Source organism: Hyperolius riggenbachi, chromosome 6 (assembly GCF_040937935.1).
Source record: "Hyperolius riggenbachi isolate aHypRig1 chromosome 6, aHypRig1.pri, whole genome shotgun sequence".
Taxonomy (NCBI): domain Eukaryota; kingdom Metazoa; phylum Chordata; class Amphibia; order Anura; family Hyperoliidae; genus Hyperolius; species Hyperolius riggenbachi.
The window spans coordinates 303,992,820-304,020,247 of NC_090651.1; the positions used below are offsets into that span (position 1 = coordinate 303,992,820).

The window sequence follows — 27,428 nt, forward strand, 5'->3', positions numbered from 1 at the left end:
CTGAGGTTCCTCCGAGCCTTTCCTGATTGGTCCAGGGAGATATTTTTTTTCTTTTCAGTTTTATTTTTCAACTTTATTGAGACAAACTTTTATTACGCTGAACAGGATGTGATTGGGTCGGCCGTGTGTGGAGGAAGGCAGCTTACTGATGTGTAGCTGGGAACTGAGCTCCGCGTATTGCTGCACAGCTCAGGACAGGATTCCCCTCTTACTGGGCAGTATCTGCAGTGAGGTAAGTACTAAGCAGCAGGAGCGGGGGGGATCGCCGCACCATGTGGCTGCTCGCTAGTCGTATGTAAAGCAATACAGTCCTATCTGTGACTGCAGCAAGGGAAACCGAGGTGAGGGTCTGACTAGCCTGGTACACACTTTAATTTATGTTTGGCCAATCACTGACCAACTTTACCACCTCGAGGTAGTATAAGTGTCAATAGATACTGAATACTGTGAGTAGATTGTGTAGGTAAATCCTCATACCTCATGGAGGTGGTAAGATTGGTCAGTGATTGGCCAATCATAATTAACAGTGTACAAGGCTTTATTTCCTTTTAAAGAATGCTGATTGCTTGCTTGGTTGTTCTGCTGATCCTCTGCCTCTAAGGCCACATACACACATCAGACCATAGTCTTTTGAAAATGAAAGATCACAGACCAATCTTACCACCCTTCCTGTAGTATAAGAGCCATACTCTACACAGTCTTTTCTATGGACCTGAACTCCCCATCAGAAAAAAATCTTTGCAAGATGCTGAACACACAGATCCTGTACAGACACAAAAGATCAGTATCTGCAAAAGATCTGTTCCTGCCAGAAATCCATTCCTGCAAATTGCAATGATAGTCTATGAGATCTGCAGATCATCATACACACATGATTTAACTGACATTCATCTGCAGATCAGATCCACCAGGATGGATTTTCAGATCTGCGGATCTGCAGATGAATGTCAGTTAAATCGTGTGTATGATGATCTGCAGATCTCATAGACTATCATTGCAATTTGCAGGAATGGATTTCTGGCAGGAACAGATCTTTTGCAGATACTGATCTTTTGTGTCTGTACAGGATCTGTGTGTTCAGCATCTTGCAAAGATTTTTTTCTGATGTGGAGTTCAGCTCCATAGAAAAGACTGTGTAAAGTATGGCTCTTATACTACAGGAAGGGTGGTAAGATTGGTCTGTGATCTTACATTTTCAAAAGACTATGGTCTGATGTGTGTATGTGGCCTAATACTTTCAGCATTAGACCCTGAACAAGAAAGACAAGACACAGAGCATTTATAATGAGCTTTTCTCCTGGCACACTAAAGGCACCAGAGTTGCAGCCACTAGAGTACACTCTAGAGGCAGCAGCAGGAGACTTGCCTAAGATCTCCTTACTGAATAGGTGCTGGCTTACTAAACAAGGAAAATCTGAGATTCTAACCCTTGTCAATAATAATAATAATAATAATAGGCTCAATTCCCAAATCAAAAGCAGCAGCCTTACCAGTATGCTATCCAGCTGACTGAAAAATCTGACAAGATTAGCTGCATGCTTGTTTCAGGTGTGTGATCAGATGCTACCGATGCCAGAATTATCAGCAGGACTGCCCGGCAACTGGTATTGTTCAAAAGGAAATAAATATGGGAGGCGATGTAGCCCATCTCAGCTCTGGGTTCCTTTTAATTGTAACCCCTTCCATGCTTTTCTCCAGCGCTTAAAGGAATACTGAGGCAAAAGATATGTCAAACTGAGCCGATATATATGTCCTGACATGGTTACTGCAGTCTCTGTTTCCCTCCGATGTGCTCCAGCTGCTCGTAATTCAGCCCGTTAGTAGCCCCATCTACAGTGTCAGCAACCTCTGACCCTCAGGTTGTTTAGCGGCTCATGTGCAGTAAAAGCTTTTCAGCTCAGACAGTGCTGCCTTGGCTCTCTCTCCTGAACACATTGAAAGGGTTAACCTCCTGTGTTTACATATTAGCTCACACCTTGGCAGAGTCAGCAGACAGCTCAAATTACACTGGCTCATTACTTGTTGAGAAGAGAGAATTAGATAGGTTGTTCTCTATAACCACACACAGGGTAGATTTCTTTGTGTTTTTCATCTTTCCTGTGCAGGAGTTTAGGTCTGCTTTTAAAGTATACCTGACCTGAGTCAAAGGTACCTAAGGGAAGCAGAGGCGTATGTTCATGCTGGATCCACATAACTGTGTGTTGTCAGTTCTTCTCATTATTCCCATCCCATAAGGGGCTTTAATGGGGTTGGGAGTAGGTGGGGATGGGAGGATGATAGGAGGGAATATTGCAACAACCCTGCTGAAAGTCAGATTTTTCAAGGAGCAGTTATAGAGACCAGGTGAGGAGGAGGAGGAGGAGAAGAGACAATGCACAGAGGTACCGGTATGTGGATCCAGCATGAACATATCTCTTTGCTTACCTTAGGTAGCCTTATTTGAGTCAGGTTTTCTTTAAGGCTGGTTTCACACCAGGACGTTGCGTTAGAGGGGACGTTAAGGTCGCATAACGTGCCCCTAACGCAACGCCTGGTGGTGTTGGAGCAGGACGCTAACAAGAGCCGCGTTACAAGCAGCTCTTGGTGCGCCTGCTCTGTCGGAGGCACTGCGGAGAACACGTGAGCGGAGCTCTCCGCATCACGTGGTCCCGCCAGCCAATCAGCGGCCGCTCCAAAAAGAAAACACTGCAAGTGCAGTGAATATTAAGTAGCCATGTGCCTGGCTACGTAGCGGCCTCTCCCCGCCTCCTCTCCGCCCCCAAAATAAAAAAAAAATACCCGTACTGAGCATGTGCAAGAAGTCTAACGCGGCTCAGCCGCTTAGAAAGTACTGCATGCAGTACGTTGTCTGGTGGCGCAGCGTTACGATGTAACGCAACGTGAGCACTGTGAACAGCCCATTGATTTTTCATTGCTGTGCGGTGGGGTGCGTTACAGGCTGCACTAACGTGCGCCTGTAATGTCCCACTGTGAAACCAGCCTTAATGACAACAAAACCAAGAGGATATGGAGGCTGCCATATTTATTTCCAATACCAGTTGCCTGGCTATCCTGCTGATCCTCTGCCTCTATTACTTTTAGCCATAGACCCTGAACAAGCATGCAGCAGATCAGGTGTTTCTGACATTATTGTCAGATCTGACAAGATTAGCTGCATGCTTGTTTCTGGTGTGATTCAGGGACTAGTGCAGCCAAATAGATCAGCAGGGCTGCCAGGCAACTGGTATTTAAAAGGAAATAAATATGGCAGCCTCCATATACCTCTCACTTCAGTTATCCTTTAAGCTGGCCCCAGAAACAATCCCTGATGACCACACTTACTGAGCATTTGCACAAGCTTTATCTGCAACCTCCAGCTCCTATTTTTCCACGATGCATTACTGCGCCTCAGCGGCATCTCGGTGTACTATGGAATATTAAGATCCTGTAACAACATTGTGTAGCGATAACTGACTTGATTGACATGTTTTGTTGAACAGGGCTTCTGCCATGGCTGTGAGCTTTGAGGAGTTTTCTGTGCCACCTGGCTCTGAGCTCGCTCTACCTCCACTCTTTGGTGGGAACATCTTGGAGAGCGAGTTAGAAACAGAGGTGGAGTTCGTTGATGGTGGACTTGCTGGAGAAATCCTACAAGATGAGGAAGAGGAAGAAGCTCAGCGACGAATGAGAGAACTCAATAAGAGGAAGTTCATGGCACTTAACCGGCGGTGTAAAGAAATAGAACAGGTATGTGGAAGGGAGATACATAGATACATTTATCATAACTCTGTGCCTTAAAGCAGTAGGATCAGCCATACTATGCCAGGGGAAAAAAAATCACATATATAAGTAGATAAATACTTGACCTACTTACATAACACATGTATTATACTGTCCACGTTTTTATTTCAGTGAATGTTATATAGTAAATTACGAGAATTCTGTTCCTGGTGTGGGCCATGTCTTTTGCCCACAGTTAAAGAGACACTGAAGCGAAAAAAAATATATGATATAATGAATTGGTTGTGTACTATGAATAATTACTAGAAGATTAGCAGCAAAGAAAATATTCTCATATTTTTATTTTCAGGTATATAGTGTTTTTTCTAACATTGCATCATTCTCTAATATGTGCAGATTACACAACACTCAGCATTCAAAATGATTCTTTCAGAGCAGTCTGTGAACTAATGACCTCTCCTCTGGCAGATAAAAAGTAAAAAATTAGCTAACAGTTGAGATAATAAAAGTCAGAAAACAGCCCTCTCCACGACTTTGAAAGTCGTTGAGCTTAATGTCTTGTTTGCATAGAGATAACAACTGGAGTTTCTTAAATCTTCCTGTACTGGAAACAATTAGACTGATGTATCTGATCTTAATGTTTTATTTCTTAGCTGTACTACACATACAAATCATAATGTCATAATTTTTTTTTCCGCTTCAGTGTCTCTTTAAGGCTAAGGGCCTTTTTCCACTAGCCTGCGATTTGCGATTTGCTTCTGATCGCAAATCGCAAGGTACATTAAACTAATGGAAACTGCAGCAGCAATTTCCATTAGTGCGATCCGATTGCGATGCGATTTTGGTCAAAGCGCAATCGTCGTCCTGCCGCGTTTTGTATGCGATTGAGCTGGACTATAATGAATATAGTAGCTCAATCGCAATCGCAATCGCATGGTGGAAATTGAAATGCGATTGCGATCGCGATTGGAATCACGATCGCAATCGCGATCGCATTTCATAGTGGAAAAGGGCCCTAACTCGTGATGTGAATTCTGCCCTTTACTTTTTTTCTTGTCTCCTCCAATCGCTGAGTCGCCTCAGCCTTGCTTGTAAACACAAGTGAGTAGGGGATTAGGTTTCAGATAAGAAGCTGACAGGGAAATAAATGGAAGAGGAGGAATAGATTATAGATAAAAAGAACCCCCAGCATGCAGTTCTTTGGCACGACTACTAAAGAGCCAGTGTTCCTTAAGTATGTGATAACTCCAAATCATAACAGCAGAAAAAGTTTTGAATGGAGGATTAGCATCTTTATCACTTAATACACTCAGACCAGTTGCTGTTGAAATTTGATTTTTTATGGTGACGATACCGCTTTAAATTCCTTTGGCCATACTAGTGTTAAATTCTCTGGCCGATCTCATTACTTTTATTCTATTATTTAGTGATTTTGGACCATTCAGATCAGTTGACAGCATGATGTGGTGCAACATTAAATTTTTGCCAAGTAAATGGGCGAGGAGTGCAATAGTCCACATCATTTTGTACCAAATTGAACATTACAAAGCTAGTGGGGCAACAATCTGATCGACTCTCAATCAGATATTTTTGCTGCAATTGGATCTATGATTGCATGATGATCAATGATACCAGTTGATGCAGCCATAAACAAAGTTTGGATTTTCCGTGGATGAAACAAATCCTGATTCCTTCAGCTGGAAATCAGGAATTTGTACAAGTGCCCCCTGACTACATTGGGGTTACTAAAGCCCCCCCCCCCCCCAAAAAAAAAATCAGTTTAACTTACCTGGGGCTTCTTGCAGCCCCCTGGAGTCATCCTGTGCCTGCGCCATCCATCCGAGACCCTCCAGCGAGCAGCGGCGACCCCCTCAAAGATGGCCAGTCGGAGCCTACTGCGCATGCGAGGCCCTGAGCCAAGCGCACCCTGATCACGCTACCATGGATGGGAGCGTTCTGACATAGTAGCAATTTTCACGTCCTGCACAAGCGCAGAATGCTGCTGTGCATGGGGACGGGGCGAGGAGGTGCATGGCCGGAGGGTCTCGGTAGGACAGCGCAGGCACAGGATGACTCCAGGTAAGTTAAACTGATTATTTATTTTTTTATACTTCCACTTTTGGCATGTGGATGGTGTGAGGAATGGGAGGGTGACAGGAGGAAACATCACTGCAAGCTTGTCTCTCCCTTTCTGAGGGGGGGGGGGGGGGGGGGGGATCGGACAACGCGCAGAGGTATGTGTATCCAGTATGAATATACATCTGTGCTTACCTTAGGCAGCTTTGCCTCTGCTCGGGTATGCTTTTATATTGTAGTCCTAACATCAGTTTGTCAAGACCACTTTTTCCCTTTTTCCTCAGCAGGATGTAGGATAGGTTTCTATAATCTGAATAACAGGTAGGTAGTTGACTTGTAATATAAAGTATTTATTAAAGTATTGGTTAACTAGTGAATACAAAGTGCTGTATATGGACATGTTATTTATCCATGGATTTTATTTTTGACTTAAAGACTCTGAAGCGAGAATAAATCTCGCTTCAGAGCTCATAGTTAGCAGGGGCATGTGTGCCCCTGCTAAACCACCGCTGTCGCGCCGCTAAACACGGGTCCCATCACGCCCCTGCTATCTATGAGGTCTGAAGCGAGATTTATTCTCGCTTCAGACTCTCTTTAAAGGGAACCAAATCCAAATCCAAAAAAGCTTTATTGGCAGGACCAAATACATTTAGCATTGCCAAAGCAAAACAAAACAAAACCTTAACTGAGGCCTGGGGCACACCAGAGGAGTTTTTCTGAGCGTTTTGAGTTTTTAAATCTGCTGCTAATGTTATCCTATGTGTCTGTGCACACTGGAACAATGAGGTTTTGTAAAAAAAACCCATAGCATTACATTGGGAAGAGCTTTTGAAACCTCTAAAAGCTCTTCCCAATGTAACGCTATGGGGCTTTTTACAAACCTCATTGCTCCAGTGTGCACAGACACATAGGATAACATTAGCAGCAGATTTAAAAACTCAAAACGCTCAGAAAAACTCCTCTGGTGTGCCCTAGGCCTAAGAGTGATATGGATGTTTCCTGTAAACAATACCAGTTGCCTGGCAGTCCAGCTGATCTCTGTGACTGCAATAGTGGCTGAATCACACCCTGAAACAAGCATGCAGCTAATCCAGTCTGACTTCAGTCAGAGCACCTGATCTGCATGCTTGTTCAGGGGCTGTGGCTAAAAGTATTAGAGACACAGGATTAGCAGGCAATTCAGGCAACTGGTATTATTTTAAAAGGAAAAATCCATATCCTTTTTAGTTTAGGTTCCCTTTAAGATGGGCAATAATAATAATAATCATACTCTGACTTCAAAACTTGCCACTGATCTGGAACAGACATGCAGATCAGGTGTTTTGGATTCACCTTTATGTATTTTTCTTGGGTCAGTGACTCCAAAGCATTGAAGCCAGTGATAGTTGGTATCAGGGTTCTATGGATCTCCGCACTAGTGACAGATACGGGCAGTTCTAGGGCGTGGAGTGAAGCGAGCATGGATCTTCACCAGCGCACCCGGCAAGGGATGATGGGCTGTCACCCCGGACTACTTTGCTGCCTGGTGCTTGCCAGGTCATGACCCTAAAGGCTAGTACACACTAGCAATTCTGATTGACCAATGATTGCTCAATTTTACCACCTCCATGTAGTATGAGGGCCAAACAGATTTTCAATTCTATGCAGATTATATAGGTAAATGGTCATACTACATGGAGGTGGTAAAATTGAGCAATCATTGGTCAATCAAAATTGCTAGTGTGTACTAGCCTTTAGGACTACCCCACCAGAGATGAGAAGAACAGAAGGGATACCTTGCCACAATAGGGAAGGAGTACAAAACAGGACTGACTAATGAAACTAACAGGACTGGACGGGAAGGACTGGATAGGACAGGAATGGGAGGGATATTCTGGATAGATGGGACTGACTGGACATGATGGGAATGGATGGATGGTCTGGACAGGCAGGGTAAGCCATATATCGGCTTTATCCTGCACCCAAATCTCCCAGCGGCAGATTCATAGGTATGCATACAGGTAATGTCTGAGCTTGTGCAGCTGAACATTACCATCCCCTGGACAGTCATATGTGGCCACTCGGCTGTCACTGGTTCCTTATGTAGAACCTAAAGTAATACTAAACACTTCAATGTATTTATCATTTCAGGTCAATGAGAGGATACTCAACAGACTTCATCAGGTGCAGAAAATAACAAGAAGGCTGAAGCATGAAAGGAGGTTGGTAAACGCACATCTATTTCCAAAGAATAGTTCTGTAAACCAGCTCTATAATATAGTCTATAACTTAGTTCACACTGCAATGCGGTTTTTTTTTTTATGTGTATTTGTGCATGTACGTTTGTATAGTTCTTCATCAGCTTAAAATTATTTGCATATCATTGACTATCCCTATTTAGCAGTACAAAACCACAGATCAGCCCTTTGATATAGTCTGTATTTTTTACCTATACCCAGCCCTATTTTTGACAAACTGCAGATCAAGCAGCTTAGAAAAGGTACATGGACTTCAGGTAGGTTCGTAAATGAATGATCTCAGGCAAACTATGAATGGCCAACTTCAAATCTCATCAGAAATCTGTTTTATCAAAGAATGGGTGAACTGGTCCTATCATCTTTTGCTATCATATTTATTATAACAAACACTGAGCCCCACCCCCCCCCCCCCCCCTCGCCCCTCCAAAAATCCATATTTTTGGGGAGATGACAGTCAGTGCATTGTCAACACAGATGCTTGTTGTGTAAAAATGGCCTTCAGAACGGTCACTACACACAGCTCATACCAACAGCGGACATGATTGAGAATATCGGCTGGAACCCACTAGGGCAATTTTAGCAGCGTCTTGGGATTGCCTACAATTGCTGGCGATTTCCCCCCCCCCCCCCCCCCCCCCCAAAAAAATGCTTTGCCAATGAGAGTGTATGGTGGGGAAACCACTAGTGCGATTGGGATTAGGGGTAATGGCAGGACATGTAGCATTTTGAGCGCTCCATGCTAAGTATATAAGCGCTGCAAAATCACTTTTCAGGCGCTTTTTTGATTGGTCTTAGAGAAGCACCTATGACCTCTTCCTTTAGGGGCCAGAGCTTTGGACAGCAGTTGGTAAGTACAATAAAGTTTTGTTTAAAAAAAAAACCCACAAAAAAACATGCGAATTGCTAATTGGAAGCGCTGTACAGTTTACTGTACAGCACTTCAAAGTGTTGGGGAATTGCAAGTGCAATCGCACTAGGAATCGATGTGGTGATATTTTTAAGCTCTGCAGCAATTCCTGGTGGGTTCCAGGCCTCACAGTCCTTTCTCTGCCCATGCTTTGCTGCACAATATCTGCTATAGATACAGAGGACCTACATTTCTAGTGACAGGACTGGGGAAGGAAGGGAGGGTGCACTAAAGCCCTAAAGATCTTTTTGACATGAGAAGCCAATATTGTGCTCACTGGAGACTGTTAGGGCCCTTTTCCACCAGCGCGTTTGCGCTGGCTGAATCGCAAAAACGTAAACCGCTAGCGATTTTACAATCGCTACGGTTTGCTTTTTAACATAGGAATCGCGGTAGGTAATTTCCACTACCGCGATTCGCTTTTGACGGGAACGCGAACGCGCGGCGGAGCGATATTTGCCGCGATTTTGCTATGCAGTGCATGGCATAGCAAAATCGCACCCGCGAACGTCGGAATCGCCGGTTTTGCGATTCAGCAATCGCTAACGTTCAGCGTGAACGCTAGCGACTGCAGGTGGAAAAGGGCCCTAAATGATTTGTCAATGACTCATTAATTCTGATTTTCATGCAAATTTAATGTGAATTGTTTACAGCTCAGAATTTAGCCAATCGAAAACTTCAGAACCTGCATTTGATTGGCTCAGTCCCCATCGACTTATCAAATAGCAAAATTTTAACTTACATTATTTTTATTTTTTTTTGTCATAGATGTCTGATGAAGATTTTAGATGCCTATGGAGATGATTATAGGAAAAGCCAGCTCACCTTCATGCTGGAGGTAAAGTGTTAATAATGCAGAATATAAAGCTAAACTACGGTCTCTTTTCCTTGTCAGTTTTTCTACTACCTCTTCCTGCCACCCTGCACTGTCAATGCCACAGTAGTTGCCAGACTGAAGTCTTGTTCTTGCCTTGACCTGTCACCCCGCATAACACTGCTACTGCCCCTTTTATTGGTGCCAACAGCCTGGTAACCTTGGCGTGGCCCACACATGATGATGTCACATGCACTTATTGGGGCTTAGCCAGTAGTAGGAGGCGGCTGTGGACACTCCCTGAAGTGGGGAAAGCAATAGGGAGTAACCGTAAAGCTGCTTAGAGGCAAGCTTAGGGAGGCTGGGTACTCTAAAGCAGCCCATACACTCAGCCGATTTTCTGGCCGACCGATCGATCGCGATCGATCGATCGATCGATCGCAAATCGGTTGGCCAATCGACCGATCGACGGCCGATTTCGATCGATTTCCATCGAACTAGCAGGGTGGAAAATTTAGGTCGATCTGATGAGATTGCTTATCAGTTTGCATTGGCCTTAATGGAAATCTGATGGCAAAAAAATGCCATCAGATCGAATTTCAACAGATTTCAAACTGAAATCTATTGGAATTCTATCCTGGTAAAAAATGTTCTAAAAACGCATCAGATAGATCATCAGATGCATTTCTTATCTGTCTGCTGCCAATCTGACGAGTGTATGGGCACCTTAAAGCAGGACTTCCCAACCCTGTCCCCTAGTACTTACAGAAAACGACAAACATTCACAGGGTTGGGAAGCCCTGCTCTAACAGTAGCCATTAACATATTTAGTGAACAATCATATTTTTAAATAGATTTAGATCAAATTGCACAAAAACAAACAAGCAGATGAACCAAATTGATCATGAACACTCGCATTCTCAATCATTCCTTAAAGGAATCATCAAGCAACCCTTTCCCCACCCCCCACCCCGCTCTACTTGCCATGGACTTCCTACAGCTCCTTTCAGCCGACACGTCCCACTCCGCCCGCCCGCCGACCAGGGGTCCCAGCCGGTGCAGTGGCCAACCTTTGTCCTTACTGCACGACCGCTGCTTTCGATCAAGCCCACGTTGTCCGCACTGTATTGCGCCAAACTACTGCACCCGTACAGTACACCGTGGATAACGTGGACTGGATTAACAGCGGCGCAGGTGCATTAGAGGAGGTCGGCCTCTGCACTGGTGGGGACCCCGGGCTGGCGACTGAGTGTAGTTGTGGCATGGGACATGTTTGCTGCAAGGGGCTGGAGGAAGCCTCGGGTAAGGAGATGGGAGAGGGTGGCAGGGATGGGTTAGTTGCCTGATGATTCCTTTAAAGAAATAATAGTTTCACTTGGCAGGCTTTTTTCATAGATCTGATCATAATTTCTGGAAATATGATCCCAAATTGGATTATTTTGTGGTGTGGATAAATTAAGTGCTATCTGTTCTTTTAATCTATTATCTTATTGGGAAAAAAAAAAGGGGGGGGGGGGGGGGGGAGAGTGATGTTTCTTTCGGCAAAGAGAAACACTAAATATATATATATATTTTTTTTTTTTTTTTCATACCATGTTTCTCCTAAATCTGACAGTGAACACTAAAACAGGATAGGTAAGCTCTTATGGGATGATTTTTTTTGTTTTTTTTTTTTTTTGTTTCAAAAAGTTTTATTGAACTGCAATCTAACAATGAGTACATACACATATGCATAGAATGGGGTGGGATGATTTTTTTTTTTCCAGGTAATATGGAGTTTCATCACACTTTAAATGAAATAAGGAGGCTGCCATTGCTGTCGGCCTTCCTGGTTATCATGGTGACCGTTTCAGAGTTACTGATCAGGAAAAGATATCTATACTGTACATCAGACCAACAACTGCAACCAGGTCTATGTTAGCAATGATATCTCCATATTACTGCCAGAATAGGTTTACTCTGAAGAATGGAGAAATATACCGTAGTAGAAAGTAACATGCTTCATATATCACAGCAGTTTGTGGATAATAGATATATATATATAATCTCATTATCTTTGCAGGATGAAGGAACTCGCACTTGTAATACACCAACCCCAGTGAACTCAGAAAATGAACCCCCGGAAAATGAGGACCTGGCACAATGTTTATCAGTGCCCTCCCTTGGTTTAGAAGCCGCTAGTCCAGATAGTCCATCTCATGCAGAAGGACCACCGGCCAAAAGGAGGAGAAAGCACAAGGAGGAGAAAGACCATGGGAAAACAATTAGCCCATCCCTACTTCCAACTGAACCAATCCTGGCTCAGGTAAGACAGAGCAGCATCAGCAGATGTCTCTTCTCCACCACTAGTGTGTATATCCAGCTCATGCTCTTCCTTGGTCTCCTGCAGGTGAAGATCGAGGAGGACTACTTGTGTGACGGGGATGAGGAACTCCATTTGAGTTGGCGTCCCCTCAGCCCAAGAGATAAGATTCTTCAGTACACCAAATTCTCCAGTCCTGGACCATGCCCAGATTTTGACTAATCTGGGAAGACTATGTGACTTTTTAGGTTATGGAGTCTGCAGGACGCCGATTAGACTTCTACCGTTTACTGTATTTATTTTATTTTGAAAGACTAACTTTGTAAATACCTTTTGGAGATAATGAGTACATTGAACAAAAACAGGATCTTGCCTTGATAAAATATTTGCCTAAACCCCAGTTTCAGAAACATGATTGTTGTAAAGGGCTAAGAAATGTTTGGGGTTTTATTACCCCCTCTGCCTGTCTCTGGGAACTGAGTGGAACTTTAAGATTTTAAAGTGTACCCAAGGTCAGCCTTGGGTCAAAAAACAGGAAGCCTTTGGATCCTGTGGAGGCTTCCCATGCCATCATCTGGACCACCGTTGCCACTCGTGGACCCCTGAAGGAAATTTGACAAGAGCTTGTCGGATTTTAGATCCAGGCTGTGCTTCTCTATATGAGTCCGGCTGTACTGCGCCTGCATAAGTATGGCCATGCCTGTGTAATAAGCAGGAGCTACTTGTGCAAAAGCAGCTCTGTACTATTATGCAAGCTGTGCTCATGCATTAAAATGAGCCCCATCCCGATCTTCCAGGGGGTCCTGGGGAGTGGCGGTGGGGGCGAGGAGGTCACGTGAAGTCTCTGGATGATCCTGAGGCTTCCCTGTTATTTGGCAAGCATCTGATTTTTGGGCCTGACAGTGTTTGAAAGTGAAAATTGGATCATGCCTGATTCACCCGCACTTTACCAATTGCAAGAACACTGTGATTATCATTGTAATCTCAGCCCCCTTTTTTCACTGATGCCTTTCAATTTTTACCCAATGGGAGCACAAGAAATGCACAAACCAAACATGGTGTTATGCCATTTTCTTACAATTTTTTCTTAAAAAACAAACAAACAAAAAAAAAAAACACACGAAAACTGCTGAAACTGTTTGGTGTAAATTGCAATTGTGATTTTTAGTGGTTGTTCTGGGAAGTACAGCAATAAATAGTATGAGGGGATTCTAACTGTTTCTTACCCTACAAAATATTTTTTTAGCTGTCTCTTACTATGGGAGAGATTTTACCACTTCCTGTCTGGACAGGAAATGATGGAAATCCTCAAAGATAGGTGACACAGGACAGCTATCAAAATTAAAAAAAAAAAAATCTACCCCAATTCCAACAATTTCTATTTTTTTTAAACTAGGCTTTACAGTCATAGATCACACGCCCATATTTTCTACTATCTGCTTTTCCTGGGCACCCAAATGTCACGGTTTCTATTTCATGCACTCCCCCATCATATGTATAAAAATAACAGGCTGAACTAAGGTCAAGGAGCTATGCACATGTGTAAGAACCATCTTACTCAGCAAATCATTAGTATTATACAATGCACATACTGGTTCCAAATGGTTGACTTATGGGAGTAGATTGTGTCCCTCACCCTAAGACGTACAAAAAGGGCACTGTATTGCATAAACCGCACACAGTAGTTTGTGTTGCAATAAAAAAAAAAAAAAAAAACTGTAATCTGAGGCTAGATTCACAGTGGGACGTTGCGTTTTGATGCCACGTTAAAGTCGCACCGCAAACTTACAACGCAACGTGCCCAAAAAGTCGCAACGCAGCGTTACAGTCGCATACAGCAGATACAGTAAAAAATACAGGCAATGAAAAGTATGTTTCCAAGTCATTACTGAGCATGTGCAAACAGTCCAACGCAGCGAATAACGTGTATAACGCACTGCATGCAGTACTTTTACTTAACGTGCAGCTTTAGACACCAACGCAACGTGTGCACTGTGAACGGGGCATTGATTTTTCATTGCAGTGAGTTATTCTGTGTTAAATGCTGTTTTAACGTGCGACTTTAACGTCCCACTGTGAACTTAGCCTGAAAGTTTACCACTCCAAGGGTGCTGGACACAATCTCCCACCAAAACATTACTACATCAAGTACAATCTCTACATGGAAAGGTTCCTACCCTCAACGTCACGGGTCTATCCATACCTGCCAAATCTGACCTGACCAATTTATTCACGCAAAGAAGGGCGTCTGGTGCAATCAATCTAATTACACCCAAGTACATCTTTTGGATCCAGGTTCCTGTGTTCTGAGATTCCCCTTTGTCCACTACTTACAAACAACTCTAGTTACAATGTTTCATACATAAAAACAAAATTGTCTCCATGTACAAAATACATAGTACTTTTTTTTTTTTAATACTTATTTTTGTTGTTACGTTACAGTATTGTATAAACTGTTGTACCTAGTTAGAGGTTTAGTTCACAGTAGGACATTGCATCTTGCTTTAACAGGAACACAACGCAATGGAACAAGAAAGTCGTACCACGCGTTAGGGCCGCATTACTTCATACAGTGAAGAATACGGACAAGGAAAAGTATGCTTCCCTGTACCTGTTAATGTGTGTGTTTAGCAATAATTCACTGCAGCAGTACATTACCATAAAGCAACATGTTACACCACAACACTAAAGTCACTTAGACATCACTGCAGTGCCTCACTAACATTTCTCCATATTGTCCCACTTTAAAGAGGAACTGTAACGGCAAAACGTCCCCTGGGGGGTACTCCCCTCGGGTGGGGGAAGCCTCCGGATCCTAATGAGGCTTCCCACGCCGTCCTTTGTCCCACGGGGGTCTCGCTGCAGCCCTCCGTGCAGCCGTGACGTAATATTTACCTTCCTGGCTCCTGCGCAGGCGCTCTGACGGCTGTCGGCTCCGAAGTAGGCGGAAATACCCGATCGCCGTCGGGTCCGCTCTACTGCGCAGGTGCAAGTCTCCAGCGCCTGCGGAGTAGAGCGGACCCGACGGAGATCGGGTATTTCCGAGCTGAAAGCAGCCACAGCGACCCCGCTGGAGCCAGCAAAGGTAAATATTGAAATTACAGTCAGGCCTGTCGCCGGCTGTTCAGAGGGCTGCAGCGAGACCCCCGTGGGACGCAGGACGGCGTGGGAAGCCTCATTAGGATCCGGAGGCTTCCCCCACCAGAGGTGAGTACCCCCCAGGAGATCTTTTCGAATTTACAGAGTCTCTTTAAACATAGCCTCAAATTGAAAATAACCCCCAAAAAATGGTTGTTATATTTCCAAATCCAGAGTTCTCCGAAAGTAAATAATTTATCCACTTTTCACCATGTTTAGTACATGGCTTAACTTCAGGGATGAGCTCACGAGTGCTGACAAGTAGTGAGCTACTCAAATTCGTCAAAATGAGGCTTGATTGCCTCAGGTGTGCGGCTGGGAGACGAGGGGTTACTTTCCTACAATGCCGCCAGCTTCTATGCGTATCACGTCTTGCACGCGGCCTATAGGACGGCTTGAAGGAGGAAGTGCGCGCTAATGAGTCTTGCAACGCGTCCAATAGGCCACGTGCGAGACGTGATATGCATAGAAGCCGGTGGCATTGTGGGAAAGTAACCCCTCATCTCCCAGCCGTGAGCTCATTCCTGCTTACAAAGAAATTCAACTTACAAACTCCTAACCTGTTTGTAAGTAGGGCACTGCTTGTAATTCATAAGATTATATTTCATACATCAAAAAGGAAACATTCCAACTCGCTTCTATTTTGGAAAGTAGTTTTTATTTCGCATGTAAATCACAAGATAATACCAAAAGTCTCCCAAAGAAGCTTTTAGCCAGCATTTTATATTACAAGCTTCTGGGGAAATAATTCAAAAGAATAACTTAATGTTAACCAAGGAACTGCTGTGAAACAGTAACGTGATGGCCATCGCTGGGTTCTGCTCTCCACAACTTAAAAATTCTTCAACCAGTCCAAGTTAGGTCCAACCTTTTCCAGAGGGTGGCTAGGAACATCCGGCATATTGCCATCATCTCGTACTGGAACTGCAGGAACATGAGCATGTTAAAAGAGAAACCGTAACCAAGAATTGACTTTCATCCCTGTCAGTAGCTGATACCCCCTTTCCCATGAGAAATCTTTGACTTTTTCACAAACCGTTCATCAGGGGGCTCCGTATGGCTGATATTGTGGTGAAACCCCTCCCACTGTGTGCTGTCAGGAGCATGGTTCTGACATCACACTGTGGGAGCCTTGTTGCATTGTGGGAAAAAACAGTTTACAGCTGTTTCCAACTGACAAAAAAAGCAAGCAGCAGCATCTTCCAGCAGTAAAAATGTCACCATGTGATTAATGTCAGAATGTAAATCAGGGAAAGGAAATATTTTTACAATGGGCAAACACTGACTAAAGCATTTATACATCATTATTGTAAAAATGAAGCACTTTTTTTTATTACATTATTTTTTACTGGAGTTCCTCTTTAAGACAGGAAATGCACTGCACACTTCTGCTAACAATGTAAAATGTGTTTCACTGGCATAAATGATCAGTTATTCCTGTTGGGGAAGGGCAGAAAGCTCCTGCAATCAAGACTAATAACATTTATAGTGCGCTTTTCTCCTGGCGGACGTCATCGCTGCAGCCTCTTATGCTGCATACACACTTGAGATAAAAGTCTCTGGAAAAGGCAAGATCACAGACCAATTATACCCCATTCCATGTAGTATGAGAGCCATACCTTCACAGTCTATTCTATGGAGCTGCACTCCCCATCAGATAAAATCTTTGCAAGATGCTGCACACAAAGATGCCCGTACACATTCAAAAGATCATTATCTGCAAAAGATCTCTTCCTGCAATAGATCCATTCCTTCAAAATGCATTCATAGTCTATGAGATCTGCAGATCATCATACACACCTTGTTTAGCAGGCAATCATCTGCATATCATCTGCAGATCAGATCCACCAGGATGGATTTTCAGATCTGCAGATGATTGCCAGATATGCAGATGAAGTCTGTTAAACAAGGTGTGTATGAGGATCTGCAGATCTCATAGACTATGCATGCATTTTGCAGGAATGGATCTATTGCAGGAAGAGATCTTTTGCAGATAATGATCTTTTGAATGTGTAAGGGCATCTTTGTGTGCAGCATCTTGCAAAGATTTTATCTGATGGGGAGTGCAGCTCCATAGAATAGACTGTGTAGAGTATGGCTCTCATACTACATGGAATCGGGTAAAATTGGTCTGTGATCTTGCCTTTTCCAGAGACTTTTATCTCAAGTGTGTATGCAGCATAAGGTGCGCTCAGTAGGCAATAGCAGTGTTAATCAAGCCCAATGCTATTCAACCTCATGGGCCACATTTTTTTGAGACTACATCATTTGGCAGTGTTTACCTCCAAAAATATGTATAACGTCATAGCAGCATTCCCCCCCCCCCCTCCCCCAAAATTTGGCATATTTTCCTGACAAAAAAAATACACATAATACTAATTTAGAAGCATTGCCTCCAAGTATACACTGAATTGAGCAGTGTTTTGCCTCCAAAATACACTTCATTTAGCAGATTTTTCTCCAAAAGTACATGGATTTGGCAGTATTCCTCCCTAAAATTTCCATCATTTGACAATATTTCCCCCAAAATACAAATCTGGCTGTGTTAACTCCCAAAAACACATGGCTGGGCAGCATTAACTGCGAAAATACACATTTGCCAGTATTTTCCCCAAAATATAACATTAGGCAGCATTTCCCCATAAAGCACCATTAGGTGCCCTTTTGTCATCCCCGCACCCCAGAGAGCAGCATTAGGTGCACCTTTGCACATATCTAATAGCAGATGGCCCTTTAACCCCCTCCCCCTATGATTGCAGCATTAGGTGACCCCGGTCATCATACCCCCCTTGCTTTTGTACGTACTCTCAATTTGCACGGACTCGCCTGTCACAGCTTGTGGCACTCTGCAACACGTGGAATCTGGAGCTTCAACGTGCAGAGCGGGATCAATCGGCGGTTACCACCCCTTACCTTCCACACCAATCTGTGCATATGTTGTAACACATTGCGTAACGGAAACAAACATGTCTCCATATCACATTCACTACAGGATCACTTTAAAGCCCAATCTACACGATACGATTCTTTGTACGATTAGAATACGATTCTATTTACGATCCGTTTAAATCCGACATGTCCGATCGGGATTCGATGCAATTCGATTTGCCAATGCAAAACAATACAAAGAATCGTATCGTGTAGATGGAGCTTTATGTCTATACCTGATTGCAAAAATATTGAGAGCTTGGACCATGCAATATATTTTGCCATTTCCAGCTATTACGAATATGGTAGAACACTGTTTTAACCCCATCTGGACTGATTGAAATCAGGGCCGGTACTAGCTACAATGGAGCCCCCCCTGACACTCACCCCCCTATAGTAGTCAGATGTGCCCCTAATAACACCTCCCCAGCAGCGTCCCCCCCCCCCCCCCCGCAGCGTTATGGAGGCTGTTGTGACAGGCAAACACTCACCTCCAGGTGCTGGAAGTCCCATCTGTTGAGGGATGCTGGGGCCAAGGGGCAAGTGCCTCCTTTGCCCACATGGTAGCGTCGGCCCTGTTGAAATCTACACCGTTTGGCACCTGTTATCTCTGCCAGGGTATAGAATACAATCATCCCCACTGCACGCTCCCACCACTACCACCGATTGCATTGCTCTCTCGCCGCTGCAGCCCCCTGGCTCTGCCGTCAGAGCTGCATGAGCCGGTCAGGAGAAGATTTCTTTGGCTCCTAACTCCATGATCACTGTGAGCCAATTCCACTTGCTCACATTGATCATAGGGTCAGGAGCCAATGAAATCTCCTGACCGGCTCAGGGAGCTCTACTGTCATAGTGACAACAGAGCGAGGGGCGATACAGCAAAGGGAGAGCAGCATGATCGGCGGTAGCGTCGGGACGTGGGTAAACACCGTTTTTTCAAATCAGCAGTCTCTGGTCCTTAAGGGGCCAGAAACTGCTGATACGGAAGTGTTTAATCAGCACTAAGTCTATTTTCTCTATATCCGACATAGAAACAACCCCAAACAAAACTTATGGACACTCCCACAGTCTACTAGCCTTACCTGGATAATTATGTGGCACTGCCTTGTTGGCCATTAAAGTATACTTTGTATAAGGACTTACGAAGGGAAGTATGATAGCTGTGTAAAACCAAACAAATCATTATTATAGCAGTTAAAAACCTCTGAAACATAAAACCATTGACCAAGAAAAGAAAAAAAAAAAAATATATATATATATATATCCTATACAATAAAATGCAAGTGTCCCTGCATCATCAACTGAATGGTTGTGTGTCCCTGGCTTTTTTGTACTGAGTATGTGCGTAGACAGGTCAGTTGGGACACAGGGCCGGATCTGACAGTCTCCTTACCAGCAACACAAAGCTCTGATAAATGTAAGAATGTTTTTCAGGGTGAAGGTAAGATTTTACAATGGGCAAATGCTAACTAAAGGATTTATAAATGAATACTGTAAAAATAGGCAATTTTAGTCATGAAGTTCTATGCAGCATAAAGTTATTCTTTAAAGGGAGTAGGGCCCCTGAGCTGTGGGTTAAAATGAAAACCAGGACTTATCTGGGGCTTCCTCCAGCCCCACAAAGCCCACAAAGTCCACCAGCCTTCCTTCAACTGGTTCTCCGGTAATTCGGCAACTTTGGCTGAAGTCACCCATGCGCACTCCCTGCACGTCATCACGCCGGCCGCGATAAGAGTCCTGCGCATGCGCGGTTTAGCCTTACTCTTACGGCAGCCGGCATGATGATGTGCAGGGTGCCCTGCGGGACCACGCATGGGTGACTTCAGTTAAAGTCGCTAAATTACCGGAGCCACCAGCGGGACCAGGAGAAGCAGCAGGTAGACGCCCCTCGCAGGCTCAGGGGGGCTGGAGAAAGCCCCAGGTAAATCCCAATTTTAATTTTAGCCCACAGCTCAGGGTCCCTTTAAAGAGAGTCTGAAGCGAGAAAAAAATCTCGCTTCAGACCTCATAGATAGCAGGGGCACCTCATAGATAGCAGGGGCTATAGCGCCGCTAAACAGGGGTCCCTTCACCCCCAAATCCCCTCGGTGCAGCGGGGGAGTGCTTCCTGGTTGGGGCAGGGCTAACCGCCGCAGCCTTGCCCCACACGCGTCTGTCAGCGCGCATCTCCGCTTCTCCCCCGCCCCTCTCAGTCTTCCTTCACTGAGAGGGGCGGGGGAGAGGCGGCGATGCGCCGCTGATAGACGTGACTGGAGGCAGGGCTGCAGCCCTGCCTCCAGGAGCGACCACGTGTCGCAGTGGGGGGTTTGGGGGTGAAGGGACCCCCGTTTAGCAGCGCTATAGCGGCGGTTTAGCAGGGGCACACGTGCCCCTGCTAACTATGAGCTCTGAAGCGAGATTTATTCTCGCTCCAGAGTCTCTTTAAAGGAAATTTAAAGTAAAAAAAAAAAAAAAAGCAGTTTAACTTACCTGGGACTTGTTGCAGCCCCCTGCAGTCATTGCTTTCCCGCACTGTCCTTCCGATGCCCTCCGGCCAGCAGCAGTGAACCCCTCAAAGCTGGCCGGCCATGCGCCTTCTCATTGCACATACGGAGCACAGTAGCATTTTGCGCATTACAGGAAAAATCGCTACTGCACATGTGCAGAACACTCCCAGCAATGGGAGCATGATCAGTGTGCATGTGGGCTCAGGGCAACGCATGTGCAGTAACCTCCAACTGGCCACAACCAGCCAGCATTGAGGGGGTCACCACTGATGACTGGAGGGTTGCAGAAGGATAGCATGGTCACAGGATGACTGCAGGAAGCTCAGGTAAGTTGAACTGCTTTTTTTCCCATTTAAGTAACCCTTTAAATAAAACAGAATTTTTAAAGAGAACCAGAGACGAAGCACCCTCATGTATTTTACCATATATATCAATGGGAACATGACAGTAAACACCTACCCTGACCTCTGTTTCATTCTTCGCTGCTAAATATGCCTGTTATCAGCCCTGATAAGAATGCCCAACTGAGCATTCAGTCTAGCTTTCGCCTGAATGATTATAGCTGAGTCAGTCTTCTGTGATGTCTTTTCAAGCCCAAGCCTGCCCCCTTGTGGCTCTGCTTTGCTGCTTCGAGGATAAATGGCAGCAAAGCAGAGCCACAAGGGGGCAGGATTGGGCTTGAAAAGACATCACAGAAGACTGACTCAGCTATAATCATTCAGGCGAAAGCTAGACTGAATGCTCAGTCGGGGATTCTTATCAGGGCTGATAACAGGCAGCTTTAGCAGAGAAGAGTGAAAGAGAGAGCAGAGTAAGTGTTTACTGTCATGTTCCCATTGATATATATGGTAAAATACATGAGGGTGCTTCGTCTCTGGTTCCCTTTAAGTAAAATAAAAAAAAGAACCTACCTTTCTGTCTCTATTCAAAAGCTAATGTTCATTTGCGCATATCAGTCCAGTACAGCTATCATTACAAACCATTGGCACATATAAAAATATATCAAGAAAAAGTAAAGATTATTTGCAAACTAAAAACAGAGAGCCTTACCCACAATTCCAACGCCCACAGAGACAACTATGACTGGCTCTTTATGCCAGGCATTTCTCAAGAACACCCCAATTTCTGCAAAGAAAAGAAAAAGTTAAACATTCACGATGCAACGAAATTTGTTTTTCTGTAAAATTTTACACCGTGTTAAAGCAAACCTGTAGCCCTTTAAAAAAAAATGGTACACTGTACATATACATCAATAAATGGAGTCTACAATATATAGTCCCTACCATATTCTAGGGAAGCCATTTAACCTAACAGTTTGTTTTTAGGGTGTAGGAGGATGAGACAGTAGTCACAGAAAACCTGTGAAAGGAGAACATTCCAACTCCTTGCAGATAGTGGCCTGGCAAAGGTTTGAACCCGAGACTCAAGAACTGCAAGGCTCTTCAAGAGGTGCCTGGTTCTTCTACTGACCACATACAGTGGGATGCGAAAATTTAGGCAACCTTGTTAATCGTCATGATATTCCTGTATAAATCGTTGATTATTACAATAAAAAAAAGTCAGTTAATTATATCATATAGGAGACACACACAGTGATATTTGAGAAGTGAAGTGAAGTTTACTGCATTCACAGAAAGTGCGCAATAACTGTTTAAATAACATTAGGCAGGTGCATAAATTTGGGCACTGTTGTTATTGATTCCAAAACCTTTAGAACTAATTATTGGAACTCAAATTAGCTTGGTAAGCTCAGTGACCCCTGACCTACATACACAGGTGAATTCAATTATAAGAAAGAGTATTTAAGGGGGTCAATTGTAAGTTTCCCTCCTCTTAATTTTCTCTGAAGAGTAGCAACATGGGGGTCTCAAAACAACTCTCAAATGACCTGAAGACAAAGATTGTTCACCATCAGGGTCTACAGGGAAGGATACAGAAAGCTGTCTCCGAGATTTCAGCTGTCTGTTTCCACAGTTAGGAACATATTGAGGAAATGGAAGACCACAGGCTCAGTTCAAGTTAAGGCTCGAAGTGGCAGACTAAGAAAAATCTCAGATAGACAGAAGCGACGAATGGTGAGAACAGTCAGAGCCAACCCACAGACCAGCACCAAAGACTTACAAGATCATCTTGCTGCAGATGGAGTCACTGTGCATCATTCAACCATTCGGCACACTTTTACAAGGAAATGTTGTATGCGAGAGTGATGCAGAGGAAGCCTTTTGTCCACCCACAGCACAAACCGAGCCGCTTGAGGTATGCTAAAGCACATTTGTACAAGCCAGCTTCATTTTGGAATAAAGTGCTGTGGACTAATGAAACTATAATTTAGTTATTTGGGCATAACAAGGGGTGTTATGCTTGGAGGAAAAAGAACACAGCATTCCAAGAAAAACGCCTGCTACTTACAGAAAAATACGGTGGTGGTTCCATCATGCTGTGGGGCTGTGTGGCCAGTGCAAGGAACTTGGAATCTTGCCAAAGTTGAGGGACGCATGGATTCCACTCAGAATCAGCAGATCCTGGAGACCAATGTCCAGGAATCAGTGACAAAGCTGAAGCTGCACCGGGGCTGGATCTTTCAACAAGACAAAGACCCTAAACCAGACATGGGCAAACTTGGCCCTCCAGCTGTTAAGGAATTACAAGTCCCACAATGCATTTGCCTTTATGAGTCATGACTGTGGCTGTAAGACTCCTGCAATGCATTGTGGGACTTGTAGTTCCTTAACAGCTGGAGGGCCAAGTTTGCCCATGCCTTGCCTAAACACTGCTCAAAATCCACTGAAGCATTCATGCAGTGGAACAAGTACAACGTTCTGGAGTGGCCATCTCAGTCCCCAGACCTAAATATAATTGAAAATCTGTGGTGTGAGTTAACCACTTGATGACCCACCCTTTACCCCCCCTTAAGGACCAGCGCTGTTTTGAGTGATCTGTGCTGGGTGGGCTGTGCAGCCCCCAGCACAGATCAGGTGGCACACAGAGCGATCAGATTGCCCCCCTTTTTTCCCCCCTATGGGGATGATGTGCAGGGGGGGTCTGATCGCTCCTCCTGTCTGGCATGTTGCGGGGGGGCACCTCAAAGCCCCCCTCCGCGGCGAAATTCCCCCCTCCCTCTCCTATCTGCTCATCCCGGTGATTGGGGCTGCACAGGACGCTATCCGTCCTGTGCAGCCAGTGACAGGCTGTCCCGTCACATGGCGGCTATCCCCGGCCGCTGATTGGCCGGGGATCGCCGATCTGCCTTACGGCGCTGCTGCGCAGAAGCGCCGTACAATGTAACAAAGCGGATTATTTCCGCTTGTGTTTACATTTAGCCTGCGAGCCGCGATCGGCGGCCCGCAGGCTATTCACGGAGCCCCCCGCCGTGAATTGACAGGACAGGAAGCAGCCGCTCGCGCGAGCGGCTGCTTCCTGATTAATCAGCCTGCAGCTGGCGACGCAATACTGCGTCGCTGGTCCTGCAGCTGCCACTTTGCCGACGCGCGGTATGAGTGCGCGGTCGGCAAGTGGTTAAGGAGAGCTGTCCATGCTCGGAAGCCATCAAACCTGAATGAGCTAGAGATGTTTTGTAAAGCGGAATGGTCCAAAATACCTTCAACCTGAATCCAGACTCTCATTGGAACCTACAGGAAGCGTTTAGAGGCTGCAAAAGGAGGATCTACTAAATATCGATTTCATTTATTTTTTGTGGTGCCCAAATGTATGCCCCTGCCTAATTTCGTTTAAACAATTATTGCACACGTTCTGTAAATACAATAAACTTCATTTCACTTCTCAAATATCACTGTGTGTGTCTCCTATATGATATATTTAACCAGGGCTGTGGAGTCGGTACAAAAATCCACCGACTCCGACTCCTGAGTTTAGGATTCCACTGACTCCGACTCCTCTAATTTGCATATTACAATCTTGGTGATTGAAAGTATGTAACATGAAATTCGTATCTTAACCACTTGCCGACCGCGCACTCATACCGCGCGTCGGCAAAGTGGCAGCTGCAGGACCAGCGACGCAGTATTGCGTCGCCAGCTGCAGGCTGAGTAATCAGGAAGCAGCCGCTCGGGCGAGCGGCTGCTTCCTGTCAATTCACGGCGGGGGGCTCCGTGAATAGCCTGCGGGCCGCCGATGGCGGCTCGCAGGCTAAATGTAAACACAAGCGGAAATAATCCGCTTTGTTTACATTTGTACGGCGCTGCTGCGCAGCAGCGCCGTAAGGCAGATCGGCGATCCCCGGCCAATCAGCGGCCGGGGATCGCCGCCATGTGACAGGGGACGTCCCGTCACTGGCTGCACAGGACGGATAGCGTCCTGTGCAGCCCTGATCTCCGGGGGGGGGAGCAGGTAGGAGAGGGAGGGGGGAATTTCGCCACGGAGGGGGGCTTTGAGCTGCCCCCCCCCCCCACCAGCCACATGCAGGCATGAGAGATCGGACCCTCCCAGCACATCATCCCCCTAGTGGGGAAAAAAAGGGGGGTGATCTGATCTCTCTGCCTGCTACATGATCTGTGCTGGGGGCTGCAGAGCCCACCCAGCACAGATCACTCAGCACAGCGCTGGTCCTTAAGGGGGGGTAAAGGGTGGGTCCTCAAGTGGTTAAAGAGAATCTGGAGCGAAAATAAATCTCGCTGATTCTCTTATATATAGCAGGGGCATGTTTTCCCCTGCTAAATTGCCGCTGAACGGGGGTCCCTTACCCTCCAAATCCCCTCCGTGCAGCGCGGGGATCACTTCCTGGTGAGGCAGGGCAAATGGCTATAGCCCTGCCTCTCAGCGCGTCTGTCAGCGCTGATCGCCGCCTCTCCCCGCCCCTCTTAGTCTGCCTTCACTGAGAGGGGCGGTGAGAGGCGGAGATCCATCACCTGATAGATGCGCTGAGAGGCAGAGCTACAGCCATTAGCTCTGCCTCCAGCAGCAGCAAAATCCACAACCAAGTTGGTTGTGGATTTTGCAGGGGTGGGAGGGGGGATTTGGGATTCCCTGCAGCTCTGTGGGGAGAGCATATGTAGAGTATAGTACTACTGTGTAACAAAGTAAACCTGAGACAGATGAAATTAAAGTTTTATACATTCCTGGGGCTTCCTCCAGCTCCCTTCAGGCTAATCCGTCCGTCGCTGGCCTCCTCCACCACCTGGATCTTCTGCTATGAATCCAGGTACTTGAGCCAGTCTGGCGTAGTGCGCATGCACACACTCCGCCGCCGGGAGTGTACTACCCCTACGCAGCACTGTTGCGCAGGTGCAGAATACTCTTGACTGTAGGAGCGGCACGCGGCCAGACTGCGCTGACTGGCCTAATTACCGGGACTCATAGCAGAAGATCCAGGTGGTGGAGATGGGCAGTGAAGGACTAATTGGCCTGAAGGGGGCTGGAAGAAGCCCCAGGTATGTATAAAACTTTTCTTTTCATCCGTCTCAGGTACCAATTAATTCGTAGTCACCAAACCAAATTTTAACAACATATCAAATTATTTGATTTCATGAGCTAAGAGAGTGCATACATTTGCATAAATCAACATCAACGCAGAATTATTTCCATCTCATTGACCATCTCTATTAGTTACATGGCTACACATCAGGCTTTATTCTTACAGCATAGGTGTTATTTAGTATATATGTTACGGCCAAAACCAGAAATTGGCCAATTCTAGAATTGGCTGGCCGTTTCTAGAACTGGCCGATTTGACGCCGGCCAAAGTCCAAAATGCTGGGAATTTCTGACATTGGCCGGCCAGTTCTAGAAACGGCCAAAGCCAGCCGGCCAAAGTCCAAAACGCACATCCCGGAACATCCCGGGTCCTGTCCAGCACCATGAATGGCACTCGGAACTTCCTCTCTGCTCTGAAAGATACAGCATAATAATCTTTTTTTTAAAAGAAAAGCATTTCTTAGTTACAGCTGATACAAATCCTGCAATAAATCTGCAGTGTCTACATCCTGCTTGCTTGAGAGCAGACATATAGTTAACATCCTGTGCACATCCTGTGCTTTAAAATTAGCTGCTCTGCCGTGGCAGTCAGGTGACACAGGGGAGAGATCAAATTACAGTAGTGATTAGTCACAGATGGGGGGGGGGATGCATGGCTGGGGGGCTATTCTGGGTGCTTTGCTTTGCTGGGTATTTTGCATGGCTGTGGGTGCTTTGCTGGGGGGATGGGGGGGGTCTTTGCTTGGTGCTTTGCATGGCTGTGGGTGCTTTGCTGGGGGGCTGTACATGGCTGTGGGTGCTTTGCTGGGGGGGGGGGAATTAGACAGGCTGAACGCTCTAAATACATACAGGGTGCTTTTCTCTGTTTTCCTTTTACACTGTGCAAGAGATCAGGTCCACCTTAACCTCTTGACGACCAGCTAACGCCGATTGGCGTAAACTGATCGTCTGCGGGTTACCATGGAAACGGCCGCTCGATCGAGCGGCCTTTCCATGTCCGTTCACGGAGGGTGTCTCCGTGAACAGCCGGAGAGCCGCTAATCGCGGCTCGCCGCCAAAATGTAAACACGCGGGGAAGAAATCCCCGCTGTTTACATCATACAGCGCCGCTGCGCAGCAGCGCCGTAAGGCAGATCGGCGATCCCCGGCATCTGATTGGCCGGGTATCGCCGGCATATGATAGGCTGAAGCCTATCCTTCAATGCGCAGGACGGATATCCGTCCTGCGCAGCCCAGGAAGGAAGAGGTAGGGAGGGAGCACAGAAAACGATGCGGAGGGGGGCTTTGAAGAGCCCCCCCCGCAAAGCGCAGCAAGCCGGCGGCGATCAGACCCCCCAGCAGGACATCCCCCTAGTGGGGAAAAAAAGGGGGGGGGGGAAGTCTGATCGCC

At 45.7% G+C, this 27,428-nt stretch overlaps 2 protein-coding genes across 2 annotated transcripts; one reads left to right on the top strand and one right to left on the bottom strand.

Moving 5' to 3' along the window:
- The first annotated feature begins 86 nt into the window (after nt 1-86).
- Nucleotides 87-12,451, top strand: TFPT (TCF3 fusion partner). The gene is made up of 6 exons (XM_068242930.1): nt 87-232; nt 3,480-3,726; nt 7,927-7,997; nt 9,709-9,778; nt 11,817-12,059; nt 12,144-12,451. The coding sequence occupies exons 2-6, from the start codon at nt 3,490-3,492 to the stop codon at nt 12,276-12,278; spliced, it is 756 nt and encodes a 251-aa protein (XP_068099031.1). The 5' UTR covers nt 87-232; nt 3,480-3,489; the 3' UTR covers nt 12,279-12,451.
- A 3,379-nt stretch (nt 12,452-15,830) lies between these two features.
- NDUFA3 (NADH:ubiquinone oxidoreductase subunit A3) lies at nt 15,831-21,740 on the bottom strand (the record flags this gene model as incomplete). Its single annotated transcript, XM_068242209.1, has 3 exons — nt 15,831-16,118; nt 19,205-19,282; nt 21,659-21,740. Coding segments are annotated over 3 exons (252 nt in total), but the record flags the coding sequence as incomplete, so codon positions are not given.
- Between the last annotated feature and the right edge of the window lie 5,688 nt (nt 21,741-27,428).